Below are 19,282 nucleotides of genomic sequence, written 5' to 3'. Positions count from 1 at the left end.
AACTCTCCTTTCCCCCCCCCCTTGCATGAAACTGATAAAATATATATAAATTAATTCAGTAATGGTTACAAACCTAAAAGGTGATGAAGCCAAAAATGGAGAAATTATTTACCTGATAATTTCGTTTTCCTTAGTGTAGAAAGATGGACTCAGGACCAATGGGTATAGTGTACTGATAGCAGTTGGAGACGGATCAGATTTCAATCTGACGTCAACCCCTAGTACATATACCCCTGCAGGAAGTGCAGCTCTTCAGTATTCTCCTCGAAAAGCATTGTGGATATATGTGTGACTGACTAATTTGATTAACTTGATTAACTTTATAACTTGGTTAAACTTTATAACTTGATTAACTTGATCTGGTTGATTGTCTATAGCTGGAGACCGCCAGTGTACTCAACCGGAAAGCATCGACACCCGGTAGGGTGGGTGTCCTAAGTGAATGAAAACATGGCTTACCCTTGAATCATTCGAATTCCATGCGTATTGGCAGCCAAGGGTGGGATGCTGAGTCCATCTGTCTACACTAAGGAAAACGAAATTATCAGATAAGTAATTTCTCCATTTCCTAGCGTGTAGCAGATGGACTCAGGACCAATGGGATGTATAAAAGCTACTCCCGAACCGGGTGGGAGGCTGCCCGTGACCCACTTAGTACTGCCCTTGCAAATGCCATATCCTCCCGAGCCTGAACATCCAGGCGGTAGAATCTGGAAAAGGTGTGGATGGAGGACCATGTCGCCGCCCTGCAAATTTCGGCGGGTGACAGCATTCTGGTTTCTGCCCAGGATACTGCCTGGGCTCTGGTAGAATGGGCCTTGACCTGTACAGGCAGTGGCTTGCCTGCTTCTACATAGGCCGCCTTGATGACTTCTTTGATCCAGCGGGCTATGGTTGCCCGCGAGGCCGCTTCCCCTTGTCTCTTCCCGCTGTGAAGGATGAAAAAGTGGTCCGTTTTCCGTATGGGTTCTGATATTTCCAGATATCTGGATAGGAGTCTGCCGATGTCAAGGTGGCGTAGATTCTGAGATTCTTCCGAATTCTTCAAGACATCCGGCAATGGTAGCAAGATGGTTTGGTTAAGGTGGAAGTGTGGCACCATTTTGGGAAGGAACGAAGGGACCGTGCGTAGCTGGATGGATCCCGAGGTGAGCCTGAGGAACAGTTCACGGCAGGACAGTGCTTGTAGTTCTGAAATGCGGCGGGCTGAACAAACCACCAGCAGAAATGCTGTCTTTAACATTAACAGGTGGAAGGACAGACCTCGGAGGGGCCTGAAGGAGGTTCCTGCTAGGAAATCCAGGACCAGGTTGAGATTCCAAAGAGGTACTGGCCACTTTAGTGGTGGGCGAATGTGTTTGACTCCTTTCAGGAAATGTGACACGTCCAGGTGAGAGGCTATGCTGTCGCCCTCGCTCTTGGAGCCATAGCATGACAATGCAGCCACCTGTACCTTGATAGAATTGAGAGACAGCCCCTTCTGTAGCCCATTCTGTAAGAATTCCAGGATCACGGGAACTTTAATTGAGCGTGACCTGATGTCGTAGTCTTCGCACCAGGCTTCAAATACTCTCCAAATCCTTATGTACGTTAAGGATATGGAGAACTTGTGTGCTCGGAGTAGGGTGTCGAATCCAGCCACCGAGTATCCGCTCTTTCTCAGGCGAGCCCTCTCAATGGCGAGGCCGTAAGAGAGAATTGAGCTGGATCCTAGTGGAGGATCGGTCCTTGTTGAAGCAGGTCTCTGTGTGGAGGCAGTGGCAGGGGGTTCCCTACCAGTAGTCTTCTCATGTCTGCGTACCACGGTCTTCTTGGCCAGTCCGGGGCCACTAGAAGTACTAGTCCCCTGTGTAGCTGTAATTTGTGAATGATTGCGCCCAATAGGGGCCTTGGCGGGAAGGCGTATAATAGGGTCCCCTGTGGCCAGGTCTGTACCAGGGCATCGATCCCCTGGGACTGAGGTTCCCGCCTGCGGCTGAAGTACCTGGGTACTTGGACGTTGGACCGGTTTGCCAGGAGGTCCATGTCCGGTGTCCCCCACCAGTTCACTATCAGTTGGAACGCTGCGGATGACAGCTTCCATTCTCCTGGGTCTAGACTTTCCCTGCTGAGGTAGTCCGCTGCGATGTTGCCTTTCCCGGCAATGTGGACGGCCGAGATCTCCTGGAGGTTTACTTCCGCCCACGCCATTAGGGGGTCTATTTCCAGAAAGACCTGCTGGCTTCTGGTTCCCCCCTGCCGGTTAATGTAGGCCACTGTTGTGGCGTTGTCCGACATTACTCTGACCGCTTTGTCTCGAAGTCTGTGAGCGAATCGTAGACAGGCTAGTCTGACTGCCCGCACTTCCAGGCGGTTGATGTTCCATCCCGACTCTTCTGCGTTCCGCTGCCCTTGGGCGGTTAACTCCTCGCAGTGTGCTCCCCAACCTCGTAGGCTGGCATCTGTGGTGAGCAGGGTCCAGGTTGGGGAAGATAGCCTTGTTCCCCGGCTCAGGTGGCTGACCTGCAGCCACCACCGTAGCTGGGTCTGGACTCTGCCCGGGAGTGATAGACATATGGCGTAGTTCTGAGACAGTGGATTCCATTGTGATAGAATAAGCGCTGCAGGGGTCTCACGTGAGCTCGCGCTCAGTGCACTACTTCCAGTGTGGATGCCATCAGACCGAGGACTTGCAAGTAATCCCATGCTGTGGGATGAGGTTCACTCAGCAGGATTTGTAACCGGTTCCACAGTTTTGATGATCTTGTGGGAGTCAGGCTGACCTTGTCTTCTTTGGTGTCGAATCGGACTCCTAGGTATTCTAGAGACTGTGAGGGCTGTAGACAACTTTTGTTTGTGTTTATCACCCAACCTAGGCTCTCCAGTAGAGTTTTGACTCTGTTGGTTGCTTGGCGGCTCTCCTCTGGGGATTTTGCCCTGATCAGCCAGTCGTCTAGGTAAGGATGTACGAAGATTCCTTCCTTCCTCAGCACTGCCGCCACCACCACTATGATCTTGGTGAACGTCCGGAGAGCTGTGGCTAACCCGAAGGGTAGTGCCCGGAATTGGTAGTGACGGTCCAGGATTTTGAAGCATAGATAGCGCTGGTGTTCCTGATGAATTGGGATGTGTAGGTAGGCCTCCGAAAGATCCAGGGATGTGAGAAACTCTCCCGGTTGTATCGCCTTTATTACGGAGCATAGGGTTTCCATGTGGAAGCGGGGAATCCTCAGGTGGCGGTTGACCGACTTGAGGACCAGGATGGGCCCGAACGTCCCCTCTTTCTTGGGGACGATAAAATAAATGGAATAATGCCCAGTATTTATTTCTTGTGGGGGCACTGGGGTTATGGCCTCGAGGGCCAGTAGTCTGATCAGAGTAGCTTCCACTGCCGCCCTCTTGGAGAGGTCGTGGCAGGGGGACTCCACGAACTTGTCCGGGGGGGTTCGCAGGAAATCCAGGTAGTAACCCTCCTGAATGATGGCTAGGACTCACTTGTCCGAAGTTATCTCGAACCATCTGTGGTAGAATAGGGCTAGTCTGCCCCCTATGGCTTCTTCCCTTGGACGGTTCGGCTGAATCTCATTGTGGGGTACGGCTGGGGCCTGTACCCGAGCTGGTTCCCCTCTTGTTGTGCTTGTTCCGAAAGGACTGGATCCTGCCCACCGGGCGGGGTGCTTGATAGTTGCTTCTGTATGGATTGAAGTGCTGTGAACTTTTGCCCCCGGAGGACCGGGAAGGAAAGGTTCGCTGGTTTCTCTTAGTCCTGTCCTCCGGTAGGCACAGCAATGGGGACTCCTCCCATTTGTTGGCCAGTTTCTCTAGCTCGCTGCCGAACAGGAGAGATCCTTTGAAGGGCATCCTATGAGGCAAGTTTTGGAAGATGCGTCAGCCGACCAGCTTCGGAGCCAGAGTTGTCTCCTGGCCACCACCACAGATGATACTCCTCTGGCCGCTGTGCACACCAGATCTGAAGCAGCATCCACAAGGAATGATACTGCTGGTTCCATGGCCTCTCCCGAGGCGTTGCTCCTGGTCTGAGAGAAGCAGGCACGTGTCACTACGGTGCAGCAGGCCACTATTTGTAGGGACATAGCGGCTACGTCAAAAGACTGTTTAAGGATGGATTCCAGACGCCGGTCATGAGCATCTTTGAGCACTGCTCCTCCCTCCACTGGGACAGTAGTGCGCTTCGAGACGGCGCAGACCATGGCATCCACTCTTGGGCACGTCAGAAGGTCTTTGGCCGTCAGGTCCAGGGGGTACAAGGCCGCTATGGCTCGTCCCCCTTTGAATGTGGACTATGGAGCATTCCATTCCAGGTCAATTAGCTGCTGGACGGCTTGTAACAGAGGGAAATGGCGGGAGGTCTGTCGGAGGCCCTCTAGCAGGGGATTCGGCTTAGGCTCCCCCAAAGCACCTGCGCCCGGGATAGCGAGCTCCTTCAGGCTGTGGGTGACCAGGTCAGGGAGCTCGTCCTTGGTGAAGAAGCATTTCATGGTTCAGTGAGGCTCTGTCCCCGGGGGAGTTCCCCCTCTTCTAGGGGCTCTGCTTCCTCTTCAGAGTTGTCCGTGTCCCATAGGTGGGGCTTCTGGGCAGTGGAAACGTTTGTCTAGGCCTGCTGCATACAGGTCTTCTGGTGGAAGATGTGGCTGATCAGCCGGAGGTTCCGTTTGCATGTGAACAAAGGTGTGTAGCCCTTTGAAGAACTCCACTCATGAGATAGACGCTGGATCCAAGCTAAGGGGCGTTGAGTTCCTGGGGGTCCCCGTCTGTGGGGGTGTCCCGCTGGGATTTACTAGATCCGGGGTACCCACTGAGGAGCTATTACTCGGCCCTGAGTGGGACTGGCCCTGGGCTGGATCTCCCAGGCCCTCCTCGCAGTGAGCGCACAGGGCGTTGGCCTCCTCGCTTTGTGCGGCTCTGATATGGCATGCTGGACAGAGGCCTTGAGCCTTTATCTCCGTTTCCGGTGGTGCCATGGCTATCGGCACGTAAACTCTTATGCGCTCCGGCACGTCTAAGATGTGCGTGCGGGTTATGCGCGTAGTTGTGCGCCCAAGTCGTTGTCATGCGCTTAACCCGGTAGGCGTGCGACACGCTTATATCTTATGCGCACGGCCCTTGTGCGTGTAACTTTGTGCACACAAAGATTATGTGCGTGTAACTTTATGCGCACATGTAATTTGTGCGCCTAGCTAGACTTGAGCGCTCGGTCGACGAACGGAGCAGCGAATAGAGCCAAGATGGCGACTGCGACCACGCGGGCATATGGCAACCACCTCGGAGGGTCTCCACGTGGGTAGATCCTTGGAACTAACCGGGGCCTGGCCCTGCTAGGGCGGATCAACCCAGCGGCACTGGTCCCGGCCGGCGACCTGTGCGACTCCTCGAACCTCGGAGACCGGAGTCAACGCTGAAGATTTCTACCTTACCTTGTCTTCGGCGCTTCCCGGTTTCGTTCCGGGCGGTCTCCAGCTGCGGGGGGAGAGGGCAAATATCTTCACCACCGAGCTCGAGGGTGCACCCGCTGCCTCTCAGCCGCGCCCGGGATCGGGGGCTAGGTCCTCGCCGCGATTTGGCCGCCGGACCAAGACTCACCTCCAAGGGACCACGGAAATCACCTCAGGAAATCTCAACTGGGGGAGGGACCCGTGGGCATCACCACAGAAGAGCGGGGCTCTTCTTCAGAGGTAGGATTTTCTTCAAATTTGGGTTTTCTTCGTTGATTTGGTTCTAACGTTGTGAGAGCGTGCAGATAGTCCCTAACTGCTATGGAGACGGAAAATATTGAAGAGCTGCACTTCCTGCAGGGGTATATGAACTAGGAGCTGACGTCAGATTGAAATCTGATCCATCTCCAACTGCTATCAGGAGTACACTATACCCATTGGTCCTGAGTCCATCTGCTACACGCTAGGAAATTGTACATGGTCAAAAGTTTCTGGCATAGCTTTGTTGTTTTGAACTTATAGTAGTACATCACAGGGCACAATAATAATTATCCATTCTTAGCTCCTTTATGTAATGGGTCACAAAGTACCCCAACACAAGAATCTGAAAATGACTTCTTATAGTCAGCAGTTACATGGGAAATAGCAGCAAAAAAAGACCCATTGGCTCACGCAGCTTGCCCAATTATACAGGTCTACAGGATATATCCTGGGTACGTTTGCACGCAAATTGCAGGTAGCCTGAAATATGGAAGTCTGGATGCTTAGAGAAAGGGGCAGGACAATTCCATCCCCTTTTTACTGCGTGATTTATCCAGGCTACCAAGAGATCAAAAAGCCCATTTTAAGATCTTAACTTCAATATGTCCATGTGAAAATGGGCCTCAGTATCTAAAAGAAAAATAGTGTTGGTACTTCCCCACTTGAGGCCTACGCTCCACTCAGGTGGCTTTACTAAGCGTCCTCTCAAGCAGAATTGTTATAAGATCAAGATTACGTACAAGGATGTTCCCCATACCTGCACTTTCTCTGTGGAATAAATTACCTTTAGATGCTGAATTCAAATTTTAATTTTGTTTTAATTTAAGGATTCATATCCTACCACTCCACAGTTTATAGTGGGGAACAACAGAAACGTATATAAATTCATTGCAAAATAAAATTACCTAACTACCATACAAACTCAAAATATCATTCATACACTCATTAAATAATAAAAATCAAGGCATAGGATCAAGATAAGCCAATGTCAGACTAACCATTTAGCATAAACCAGTGCCTAGACACGATATTCAAAGTCATTTAGGTACCTATTTACCAAAGGTTTTCTCCCATTTTGTGTTAATGAGAAAAATGCTTAGTAAATAGGCCTTTAGATGGAGAATACACAAGTTAACTATTTATATCACTGTAAGAGGGGGCACTGTCTCCACATTACGCCATCTGTCTATTCATAACCACGGAATATGGCAAGCCTTACCATTTAGAGGGATAACTTGTCCCTCTAAATGGCTTTTGAATATTGAGCCCACAGTGTTTTCTTTCTAGGGCTGGGGAATACGATGCTTATTTTGCTTCTGGTCAAGTGCCCTATTCCTATATGCGTATTCTCTATCTTATTGGTAACCAATACAAAGCCACATTACAGGGCGGATCCAAGATGGCCACTGGATGAGTAGCTATGATCAGAGCATCCTCGTGTGATTGCAAAATAATTTGTTTTCTTGCAAAATTTTTACCTTGGTTATGGGAAGGAAGTGCAAGCCGAGGACTCTTTACCCCGCTGAGCCTACGATGAGTGCTCCGACCGGCCCGATGGACGCCCATGTCACACGCAGCGTTGGGATAGCAGGAGACCATCTGTTGCAGAGTGGGGGAGGGGAATTAGAGCTCCCCTCTCTGCCTGGCTCCATATCACCCTTGAGTCCCGCAGAGAGGACCCCACCGCTCAATCCAGCTGCCGGGAGAGAAGCACCATATCCAGGAGAAGATACTCCAGACCGAAGTGTACAGGAGATTTTCTCAGCGAGGTCTGGAGTGGAGCCGACGGCAGCATCTAGCCCTGTAGAAGATCTGGGGCAAGCGGTGATGATGAAAGAGGAGCCTCAGGAGGAAAAGCTTCAGTCACTGCTGTTTCTTTCTCCACGATAGAAATACCATCTATGGTAAGACCTGTTGTCTTTTCTTTTGAGACTTTGTGGGAAGCCATAAATGAGATGGGAACTAATATATTACAACAGTTAACACCAGTAACAGAACAATTGAGAAGGCATGAAAAGAAATTGGAAGTGTTTGAGAAGTCAAATGTGGAATTAGAACAACAAACTGCTACTATCCGGACTGAGATAAAAATGATTCAGCAAACGCAATCAATGCTCATGAGAGATAGTAAGACTATTGTTCAATAGATAGAAAAATTAGAGAACTATGCAAAGAGTCGAAATTTAAGATATATAAACTTTCCTCAATTACCAATGAGATCTTCAAGGGAAGTTTTTAACAAATATATGTCTGAAATATTGAAAATCTCAGAAGATCAAAGTCCATTGATATTGAAATCATTTTATTTATCGAGCCTAGAGCAGAGGCAGCAAACCAAGGTGGTGAATCAGAGATTATGGCACCTGTGATTAATCAACCTCTCAATATAACAGCACTTTTGGAAACATCTGATACAGAAATGGCTATTCCGGCAACATTGATAGTGACTTTTGCCTCAGAGACAGACAGGGATAGGCTGTTAAGATTGAGTATAAAGCATAGGAATGAAAGATTTCTTGGTCTTTTGGTTAGAGCCTTCCCTGACCTGTCTCGTGAGACACAGAGGAGGAGGAAAACATTCCTACTTTTGAGACCTCAGGTTTACTAATTGGGGCAAGCCATAAATTTCCATGCAATGTGTGGTAAAATATTTACAAAATACTTATGTTTTTTTGATCCACCCCAGTTAACTCAATTCTTAGTGGGTAAGATTCCAGTAGTAACAGATGAAGTACCTCGTGAAGAGGCCCCTAGTCCCTCATAAATAATTAGTGTCGCTATAATTATCTGGATATTTCTTGAAATTGTTAAGTACTTTTTTTCCTTTAGGTTTGGTAAAGACCCGCCTCTCCCTTTGTGGATCTCAAGAGAGAAACTATAAAAGGTTTTTTTTTCTTTGACTATTGTCAGATGATATTGTGTAAAAAAAACAAACAGTATCTGTATTGATTACAAGGTATTCTCTTTTTTCTGTACAAGATTTGTTCTTGAAATAATTGTAAAATTGCATAAATATAAAGTAAAAAAAAAAAAAGAAAGCCACATTACACAATCTGCAAGGACAGGATGTGTCCACAAACTGGAAAAATCTAAGCCATTTGCTGCTGACCATATTTAAAATATATTCTTACACAATATTTTAAAGAGTATTTTTCTACTAAGCCTGAAAAATAGGAAAATGAAATAATTGGCTAAATCACTGGTTCACAACCTGGGGTCCCCGGACCCCCAGTGGTCTGTGAGACCATGTCAGGAGGTCCTTCAGAAGGGATGCAAGAAAACTAGCAAGCTGCTGCTACCTGTGATAAGTTGAGCTTCTGCCACAGGCCTGGAGAGTGAGAACTGGGCCATTATGGCCCCGAAAACATCATTCCACATTGCTGTAGACCAGGAGGAAGAGTGACAGAGTGGGTGTTCGCACTCATTCGATGCCTCAAACTGCACTGCTGCATTTTCAGTGGAGGTGGGGAATAGAAGGGCCAACTGCAGCCCTTGAGAATCATAAGCCCTACTGCTGCAGTTCATGAGGATGTGGAAAAAATTGAGGTCGACTGTGACCGTCAGAACCTTCAGCAGGGTGAGGATGTGGGGAAGATCGAGGTCGACTGTGACCGTCAGAACCTTCAGCAGGGTGAGGATGTGGGGAAGATCGAGGTCGACTGTGACCGTCAGAACCTTCAGCAGAGTGAGGATGTGGGAAAGATCGAGGTCGACTGTGACCGTCAGAACCTTCAGCAGGGTGAGGATGTGGGGAAGATCGAGGTCAACTGTGACCGACAGGACCTTCAGCAGGGTAAGGATGTGGGGAAGATCGAGGTCGACTGTGACCGTCAGAACCTTCAGCAGGGTGAGGATGTGGGGAAGATCGAGGTCGACTGTGACCGTCAGAACCTTCAGCAGGGTGAGGATGTGGGGAAGATCGAGGTCGACTGTGACCGTCAGAACCTTCAGCAGGGTGAGGATGTGGGGAAGATCGAGGTCGACTGTGACCGTCAGAACCTTCAGCAGGGTGAGGATGTGGAGAAGATCGAGGTAGACTGTGACCGTCAGAACCTTCAGCAGGGTGATCACAGCAGTGAGAAACATTTCCCACCACTGCCACGGACTCTTCTACTGGCCTGACGAAGAGAAGACAGGAGAGCTGAACCAAAAAAGTGAGCAGAATGGCTTAAAAGAAAGAAAGGAGGAAATGGGACTGGGATTGAAGGAAGAAAAGGATGATTTATTTAGAAACTTTTATATACCGGCATTAGTGGGTACATCATACCGGTTCACATAATAACTTAAAGCTTGGAAAATACATTTCAACAAGGAGAATGTAACTGGAAACTGTTGAATGTAACTGATGAAGGAAGATGGGAATCCATGACTGACCTGGTTAAGGGGAGTGAGAGTGGGTGGCAGCCTATCAGAGGAGGGAAGGAGAGGACCCCCAGGAATCATGCTGGACCGGAGGTAGAGAGAGAAGGATCAGGAGGGAGGGACAGAGGACTACTAGGGTACAGGAGGGAAGAAGAGAGAGATGATTGCCAGAACTCGAGGAGGAGGAAGAGGAGAAAGCAGGCTATTGTTTGCTTTTTCTGAAATCTAAATTATTTTATGACTCATTTTCTGTATGTGTTTATAAAAATCCTAAAAGAAAATAATAAAGTATTAAAGAAATGCAGACTAAAAAGGGGTCAGTTTTCAGGGAGAGTAAGTTTGAAACTTTTTTTGTGGGTATAAGCACCTGTGTACCCTTTGAAATGTGCTCTTCCCTGCCACTAAGGGTGAAATTACCTGCACTGTGAACAAACAGCACGCACACTTTTACCTGCAGTGAAAAAAAGGAGTAGGGCTAGGCTGGGGAAGAGAAAGTGCCTGCAAGGACTCAGTTCTGAAATCCCCGGGCACACTCTCATGCACGTACTTTGCAGTGGCTTCAAAGCAGGTGCAACATATACAGGTACAAAAGGACTGGCTTCCTCCCCGCCGCCGGCCCCCAGTTTTCAAAAGGAAGCTCCGCGGCAGGTCTGCAGGTACTGGTGCTGATTTTCTGCCAGGTCCCCGCACCAAGTTTTTCAACTTCCTGCCTTTTCCCGTTGCAGCAGGACAGGAATCCGGAGGCCACTCTTGGCCTCCACCTTCAATTATGAGGGCAATTTTTAAATAGCTTAAGAAATTGCCCTCCCTACATATTCAGTTTAGAATAAAATTTTATACATTATGAATGATTCCGAAGTCAACTCATTATTTCTTTTGTTATGGAATGCAAAAAATACAGAGAAGCGAGTAGGGGTCCATGAAACTTTTGGAAGCTGAAAAGGAGTCTGTGTTCCCTGCAAGGATGCCACCCCCCCCCCTTCCCGGGCTAAATTATTGAGCTGAAAAGACAGAAGCTTACTGTAGGCCTCACTCAAATTTGACCAAAACTCAGCAAAAGTATGTGCCACTGTGGTTCTAACTCGGATCCACAGAAGGGCACATACTGTTAATTCCAGAGCAGCGTCAATAACGACCTTTTACATGAAAACTGAATGAAAAATGCCTACCTTGACATCAAAGTTACATTCAAGTCTTCTGATTAACACAATGTAAGCACTGGATGAGTTGTCTTTCACCGGTGGAGGAGCTATGGGCTCACAGGCATTCTCTGGCTTTGAACCAATCAGAAACCCCTTACAAAAAAAAAAAATAAATAAATAAATAAAAGCATAAATGCAGTCAGTATCCCTTTTTATTTTACATAAGTGACTTTCAACACAGATTTCATAGAACAAACAGGAAACTGATTTTTGGTGATCAGCTTTCATTTAGTTTTTCTAAAGTACATAAAGCTTGCAAACAAGTTCTCGGGCAGAACAAGCAGTATTTCAAATAGCAGCAATTAGATTTGATAAGCTTTAGAAATTAATTGCATGAAAAAGTAGGGATTTATTTTACAGCAACTGTTCTGCTTATCTACAATGGCCAACTGGGTAAAGTGACAGCTAAGATATAATGCAGGCACCCACTGCAGCTAAGGCTCCAACGGAATGTGCAGGAACCCAGACAAGAACAGGCCAGATCTCAGCCAGAAAACATTCAGTTTATCGGGCATTTTGTAAACAGTCTATGGCATTCCACCAGCGGAGAATGAGGTTTAAGCCGACGCACCACTTTGCTGTAGGCTTTGCATAATATCAACATCTTTTTGAATGGCAAGATCCAGGAGCTTCTTTCCAGATGTTCCATTGGGCATACAGCTGTTAGGTATAACTTCAGTTGTAGTCTGGCAAATTTTGCTAGGCCAAGTTCCTAGAAAAAAAGACAATTGAACCCCCGCTATCTGCTCTTACTTATTTTTGTTTTGTTTTTTTTTAACTTTTATCTAACTCTTTAATGTCCATGGGTTTATTTAATATTTCAGTCATCACAATATAATACCACCAATATTATGTCCATTCTGTGACCCAATAACATTGCACTCTCAAATAAACTATCCAAGTGCAAATAGTTCCCTTCTAATTTAAAACTTATTCTCTGAAATCAACTCTGTGATGTCGATGACATCCAGATCCTCGTTACCCTCAGAGCAGATTTGGCGGCCACGTCACAGGCTATAGATGCTTATCTAACCAAGATCGTTTCAGTCAACAAATGAAAATCCTGCACAGGTAAAAATTCTGCAGGGTGGTAATCTCTCTGTCCAAATATCAAGAAATCAACAGAGGCTAGATGAAGTGACTGAACTTAAAGAAAATAATGTGAGCATACGTTTGGATTTGAAAAATGGAATTCCATGTTGTGTCGGAGGACAGAAACACTTTTTCCCCAGTTATCTCAAGTTAAACAGTTAAAGCCGTATGTAAGTACTGCAGACCTAAAGACTATGATGTATGCCTTTGCTATTTCACAGATAGATAACTCACAATGCCCTGTATGTCGGGCTGCCTTCAGCTGGTCCAGAATACTACAGCACAAGTTGTGTTAAACTCCAGCTTTACAGAAGACATCAGTCCAAGTGCTGAAGGGGCTCCCAGTTTCTACCGAGCACAATTCAAGGCCTCGTGCATGGCATTTACAGTCTTGAATGGGTATGGCCCTATGTATTTAAAGGACCCCACTTACATTTTGATATTCCGACTCGGGTTCTGAGATCAGAAGTGGAGGCATTTCTCCAAAAGAGGCAAGATTTGTTAAGACACACAAGCAGGCTCTCTCATGTGCAATCCTAGAGAAGCTCACTTTGCTAAAGATCACAATGACCATAATGAGCTTTTTTACGAGTACATTTTTGCATCGTACCTAAACCTGGCATTACTGTGACGGTGCTGTCGGTGGCAACATTTCCTGAAAGGTTTCCATGCAATTTCTAGCATTTCAGCAATGAATTATATTCATTTTCTCGCCCTCATCACTTTTCTCTTGCGATGCAAGTGAGAATAAAGCAAAGGAGAGCAATTATTCAAGCAAACAATCCGAAGAACTTAAAACAACAGGACCGTGTAGTAGCACAGGCGCAGGTAAGCAAATAACTCCAGTAAACTTGGGATAACTGTCTGTTGACGAACGGATATCCAAGTCCTAGACATCCAGGCTGCTCGGGCGCCCATGCCCTGGACATTCAGGCCCGGAGCAGGCCCCAGGTGACTGTAACAAGCATGTGCTCAGGCGCCCAAGTCCTGGACGTTCAGGTATGGAGTGGGACTCAGGCAACTGTAACAAGTGTGTTCTTGGGCGCCCATGTCCTGGATGTCCAGGCCCGGAGCACCAACACATGGACATACAAATAATGCAAGGTCTTCCATTAAATGTTTGTTTTCCTGTTAATACTATTCACATGTGGCCTATTCCTTTGTCCTTCCATTGCTTCTCTGTGTTCAGGTTTGTAGAGGTCAGTTGGGAAAAGTTACATTTACATGGCTTAGTGGACAGTTGCTATTCCTAACTAAAGTAATGGTCACTTGGATTGGCCACTGTTGAATACTGGATGCTGGGCTTGATGGGCCCTTGGTCTGACCAAGTATGGCATGTCTTATGTTGTTTTTGTTCGTTTGTTCATAGGTATAGCCCAGAGCCATTTCCAGACCCTGATGACATCGTATCATTCGGCCAAGAACAACCCTCCTTGGATTGAGCAAGACAGATGTAATGCGAAGATACTGGCTCAGTAAAGCAATTTTTATCCTTTATGAGGACTTGCGCGGTGACCTTGACCCCATCACCAATTGCAACCATGCCGTGCCTGGGTTGGTGACACTTCTCTGCAATTTGCAGTTTTTTGCCACTGGAAGCTTCCAAAATATTGTTGGTATCGCTTCCGGGGTCGATCAGTCTTCAGTTTTTCATCACTTAAGACAAGTCTTGAAGGCAATGATGAAGCAGATGAAGCGGTACATCTACTATCCTGGGGCCCCAACCCAACTTCAGGAGATCAGACGTAGTTTCTTCGAAATAGCTGGGATGCCCAATGTGTTGGGTGCAAAAGACTGCACTCATATCGCATTGACCCCAAAGTGGGAACAGGAGAATGCATTCCGCAACCACAAGCAATTCCATTCCATGAACGTGCAGGTTGTCTGTGATGCACACCTTCGAATACTGAATGGTGTCAAGGTTTCCAGGAAGCTGCGAGGATTCCTACATCCTTGCCCATTCATCACTTGGAACCCATTTCCCATGGTGAGGCTGGCTGCTTGGTAGGTGACATTTGCTTTGGGCTGGGGTTAGACAGACAGGTAGGATGGAGGCATGCAGGGCCCAAGGGGAGTACATTGGCCCTCTGTGAAAAAAGATGTATGTTGTTGTATTCTGTTTATTTAATGAAAGTATTTCTGGACCACTGAGTATATACCATATGGATTCATATCTGGTGTGTGTGTTAATACAATATTTATTTCCCTTTTTATAGGTGATGGCGGCTAGGGCTCTAAGCCATGGTTGCTAACTCCATTCCTGTCCTTGCGCACAGCAGTCAAAAGGTGTTATATCGAGGCACATACCGGCACATGAAATGTTATTGAGTGTACATTTGGCAAGCTGAAAAGCCGATTCAGATGTTTGGACCAGGCTGATGGTGCCCTGCAGTACAGTGCGGAAAAGGTTGCAAGTATTGTTATGGCCTGCTGCATGCTCTATAACATTGCTTTGCGCTTTGAGATAGAAGTGGTGGCTGCAGAACATTTGCCACCAGATCCATCTGTAGAACCAGCAGCTGAGGCAGACAACACTGTGAGAGGCTCAGAGGTTCACCAAAGGATCATCAATGATTATTTCTCATGTAAGTTGTTAGCTATGATACCAATACCCCCTTTCCACTTTTGAATATTTTGATCCTGTAATAGCCACTACTGTAAAAAAATTAAACTTAGTGAATTAATTGATCAGACAGTTGTAGCAGTTAATTATTTAAATATCTTTAATGGAGTCAGTCTTGTGGATTTCTGTATCCTTGCACGTCGTTAACATCCTTGCAAGTGTGGGCATCCCTCGTGCAAGCTAACAGCAACTCCTATCGCTGGCATTCGTTCCCCCCCCAATTCTGTTGCCAATTCCCACCGACAGCACCATCACAGAGAAAATCTAAATACTGTTTTGTGTTTTATTTCAGGAGCTGTAATCAGAGGTCGATGGAAGGACCTGGAACCCAACATTTCGTTGATGTGTTTTTGTCCATTTTTTTTGTAATTCTACAAATAAATTCACTTGAATTTCAATAATGGGCTATGTTCTCAGGCTTAATGTACATGTGATTCCTATGTCCATTCCCTTACCCTCTCATAAGCCCAAAGCATTGGCATCCCTCTCCTTTCAGCCTCTCACCATGCATGAGAACCAGAAGTGTGTTGGGACACTTGATGAAACATGTCACCCAGATCTTGTACCAAATAACAGAACTAAATTAAAAAGTAATCAACTTTATTATACAAAAATAACCTTGGGATATAAACAATCCAATGTTAATTAAGATTGAGTGTATTAAGCAAAGTTGGTTTTAATAGCTGGACTTGTGATTAATGTTTCTTGAGGGCCTAAAGTGGTATTTATGTCTGCTCAGTGATATCCAGCTGTATTTTGAATTACCATGGAAATAAAGTAATAAAAAAAAACTATAATAAAAAAGGCGCACATCAGGTGCCTTTTTTGACGTTCAAGATTTGGGAATGGGTGGACCAAGGAGGTCCTTAGTGGACGGCCGAGCCCAGGGCGCCAGCACAACACAGGGCTTGGGCATCCGTCTCGCAGCTACGTCCAGGCCTTAGGCATCCTTTGTGATGGATGCTTAAATCCTGAGCGTGACACAGAAAATGGGCATCCAAATGGGTGAAGTCTTTTGCACCTGATCTAGGACGTCCATCCTCTGTGGCCACGTCCAGATGTCCATTTTGTGCGAAGCCTGCTGGAAACATGCCACAGGGCAGACTCCCCAACTTTATGGAAGGAGATATCAGGTTGTTGGTGGACCTTATAGTCTCCGATGAGCAACACCTGTACTTTCGCCCTGGGCGCCGGTGGGACCGGTAACAGGCCGATCAGGCCTGGCTGATGCTCAGGGCGACATTTAATAGTCAGGCCTCCTGCCCAAGGAAGATAAGTTGGGGGGAATGTTGTAATATTATTGGGTCCTTTCCTCTCCACTTTTTTTTTTTTTTAATGTTTTATGCATGAACCCTCAGATAAGCTACTGTGAGAGAGGCAGGCAGAATTTTAAATGTTAGTCTAGGGTTCTTTGGGTAGATCTTGGGATGACCTTGACAGAAGGACCACTTATTTTGTTATGCTGGCATTTTTCAAACTGTGGATTATCTTATAGTACAATGGGTACTCCTGAAATGCATAGAAGTGCCTAGAAATAGTTTTGTAACCATATCCAGGCAGATGAGCATCAATGACTATTTTGGGCGGCTCCCCAACTAAATAAGGGTATCCTTTATTATTTTTGGCAACTCCTTAATTAAACAAGGGGATCCATGTTGAAAGTGATAGAATACTTTCTAAATAAAATACTTATGTACTATATACAGTACAGTAGAACATTTCTTAATGGAGCATGTCTAGTAAAAGCTACATGGCAATGGCTGAAATGAAAAAAATAGAAAATATTCAAACCTTGTTTTACAATAGTGCTTGTTGGATTTCCCAGGCATAAAAACATATGAAATCTCCATTGTGTGTCAACACCTTTTGTACAACAGTTGAAAGTTCAGGGTACCAATGTTTCTTTTTTAACTGTATCCACCAGGTGGAAGTGTTGAAGAAGAGGGCCCAGAAGCTCAAGTGCAAGGAGTGGCTCCGGGCACTCCGCACCCTGCGCTGCCCACCTGATGGTGAGGTGCACTTGGATGCAAAGTGAATACAGTGTTCAACCAAAAAATAGCGTAGCCCATTGAGTTCTTTTTTACTCATCACACAATTAGACTCTGGAATTTGTTGCCAGAGGATGTGGTTAGCGCAGTTAGTATAGCTGTGTTTAAAAAAGGATTGGCTAAGTTCTTGGAGGAGAAGTCCATTACCTGCTATTAATTAAGTTGACTTAGAAAATAGCCACTGCTTTTACTAGCAACAGTAACATGGAATAGACTTAGTTTTTGGGTAATTGCCAGGTTCTTATGGCCTGGATTGGCCACTGTTGGAAACAGGATGCTGGGCTTGATGGACCCTTGGTCTGACCCAGTATGGCATGTTCTTAACTAATTAATACCAATGCATATGAACACTACTTCGTTCCCAAATATCAGGTGTCATTTGTGTACATTAAAAAGTTTCATTTTACTGGATGTGTCTGTTTCTCTGAAAAATCAACACATGTGCAGCAAGTTATATAGGGATGCCAATAAGGTATGGGGCAAAATTGCGACTGCTGATCACGTTGCATGCGACAACTCCTTTTATGTTTTTAATGTAAAGTGCAGTGAAAACTAGTGTTAATTGTGCAAGCAAATAATGATTAGCTAGACAGTGAGTTTGTCTGTATCTGTAGTGCACAATTGATAAATCTTGACCCTTAAATCCCCAATGGCCTATCTTTACTACCACTGCCTCTCCGTGTTATGTTTGTTACATTTTGATATTTATCATTTCAGATACCAGCAGCACATCTGAGATCAAAGAGGAGGTGGACAGCCAGCGGGTCCACCACCTCCCATACCACAGCCAATACCACCACCTCAGGAGGCAGAAGGTGCTTCTGCTCCTCTTTCTCCTGCTCCCATGTCCCTGGAGACCAAAGATGTTGTCATCATTGACAACAGTGGGCTCTCCGGAGAACTAACACCCACCACTCAACGGTTCCGGGAGGCACACACAACACCCGAGGAAGGGCCATGAGGAAAGAATGCATTCTACCATCATGGCACGCTTTGATACTGTGATGGCTCTGCAGGTCCGTTTGAGCCAGAGTATGGAAGGGCTCATGGTGCAGATGGCAGCCAACTTGGTGGACCTGATGCATGGCCAGGAGCAAGTGATTGAGCTGCTCCGCGTAATCGCTGGAGCTCAATCACTTGTGGCTATGGCCCAGGCCCCAACAAGTCTGCCATCATTGCCCCATCAATGACACACCTCCTCATCCCCCAGGTATCCCATCCTGGCCCCCCCTACTTTCTGTTAACTATTTACAAATTTTCTTATTCTTTCACTGAAAAAATGTAGATTTATTTTTTGATGGTTTGTGATTGTCAGTCAATAATGAAAGCCATTGCAAATGAAGATGGGGATACTGAAGATAAATGAAAGTGTTGATGGGAAAGTTGGTACAGTGCCATAGTGAAGTGGACCCTGTTGCAGGTGTGCCATGAAACCTAAACTTAGGCGAACTAGTGCTGGAGTATTTATTTTTGCTCTTGGTCAATGTGTGATGGTAAACGGAACCTTCTCTGAAGAGAGAGCGGTTTTAAGTGGTGTACCGCAAGGATCGGTGTTGGGACCGGTCCTGTTCAATATCTTTGTGAGCGACATTGCGGACGGGATAGAAGGTAAGGTTTGTCTTTTTGCGGATGACACTAAGATCTGCAACAGAGTGGACACGCCGGAAGGAGTGGAGAGAATGAGACGGGATCTAAGGAACTGGAAGAGTGGTCGAAGATATGGCAGCTGAGATTCAATGCCAAGAAGTGCAAAGTCATGCATATGGGGAGCGGAAATCCGAATGAACTGTATTCGATGGGGGGGGAAAGGCTGACGTGCACGGAGCAGGAGAGGGACCTTGGGGTGATAGTGTCTAATGATATGAAGTCTGCGAAACAATGCGACAAGGCGATAGCAAAAGCCAGAAGAATGCTGGGCTGCATAGAGAGAGGAATATCGAGTAAGAAAAGGGAAGTGATTATTCCCTTGTACAGGTCCTTGGTGAGGCCTCACCTGGAGTACTGTGTTCAGTTCTGGAGACCGTATCTACAAAAAGACAAAGACAAGATGGAAGCGGTACAGAGAAGGGCGACCAGGAAGGTGGAGGATCTTCATCGCATGACGTACGAGGAGAGATTGAAGAATCTAAATATGTACACCCTGGAGGAAAGGAGGAGCAGAGGTGATATGATACAGACTTTCAGATACTTGAAAGGTTTTAATGATCCAAAGGCAACGACAAACCTTTACCATAAGAAAAAATCAGCAGAACCAGGGGTCAC

General features: G+C 46.4%; 1 protein-coding gene across 1 annotated transcript in view; it reads right to left on the bottom strand.

Moving 5' to 3' along the window:
• Positions 1 to 19,282, bottom strand: part of RNF13 (ring finger protein 13) — a 318,726-nt gene that overhangs the window by 187,638 nt on the left and 111,806 nt on the right. The window contains exon 4 of the mRNA XM_029615493.1: positions 11,225 to 11,350. Within this exon, the coding sequence (XP_029471353.1) occupies positions 11,225 to 11,350 (126 nt within the window). The remainder of the gene's footprint in view (positions 1 to 11,224; positions 11,351 to 19,282) is intronic.

This window comes from Rhinatrema bivittatum, chromosome 9 (genome assembly GCF_901001135.1).
Source record: "Rhinatrema bivittatum chromosome 9, aRhiBiv1.1, whole genome shotgun sequence".
NCBI classification, from domain to species: Eukaryota; Metazoa; Chordata; class Amphibia; order Gymnophiona; family Rhinatrematidae; genus Rhinatrema; species Rhinatrema bivittatum.
Note: the sequence above shows the minus strand (reverse complement) of the source record. Positions and strands in the feature narration are given on the sequence as shown.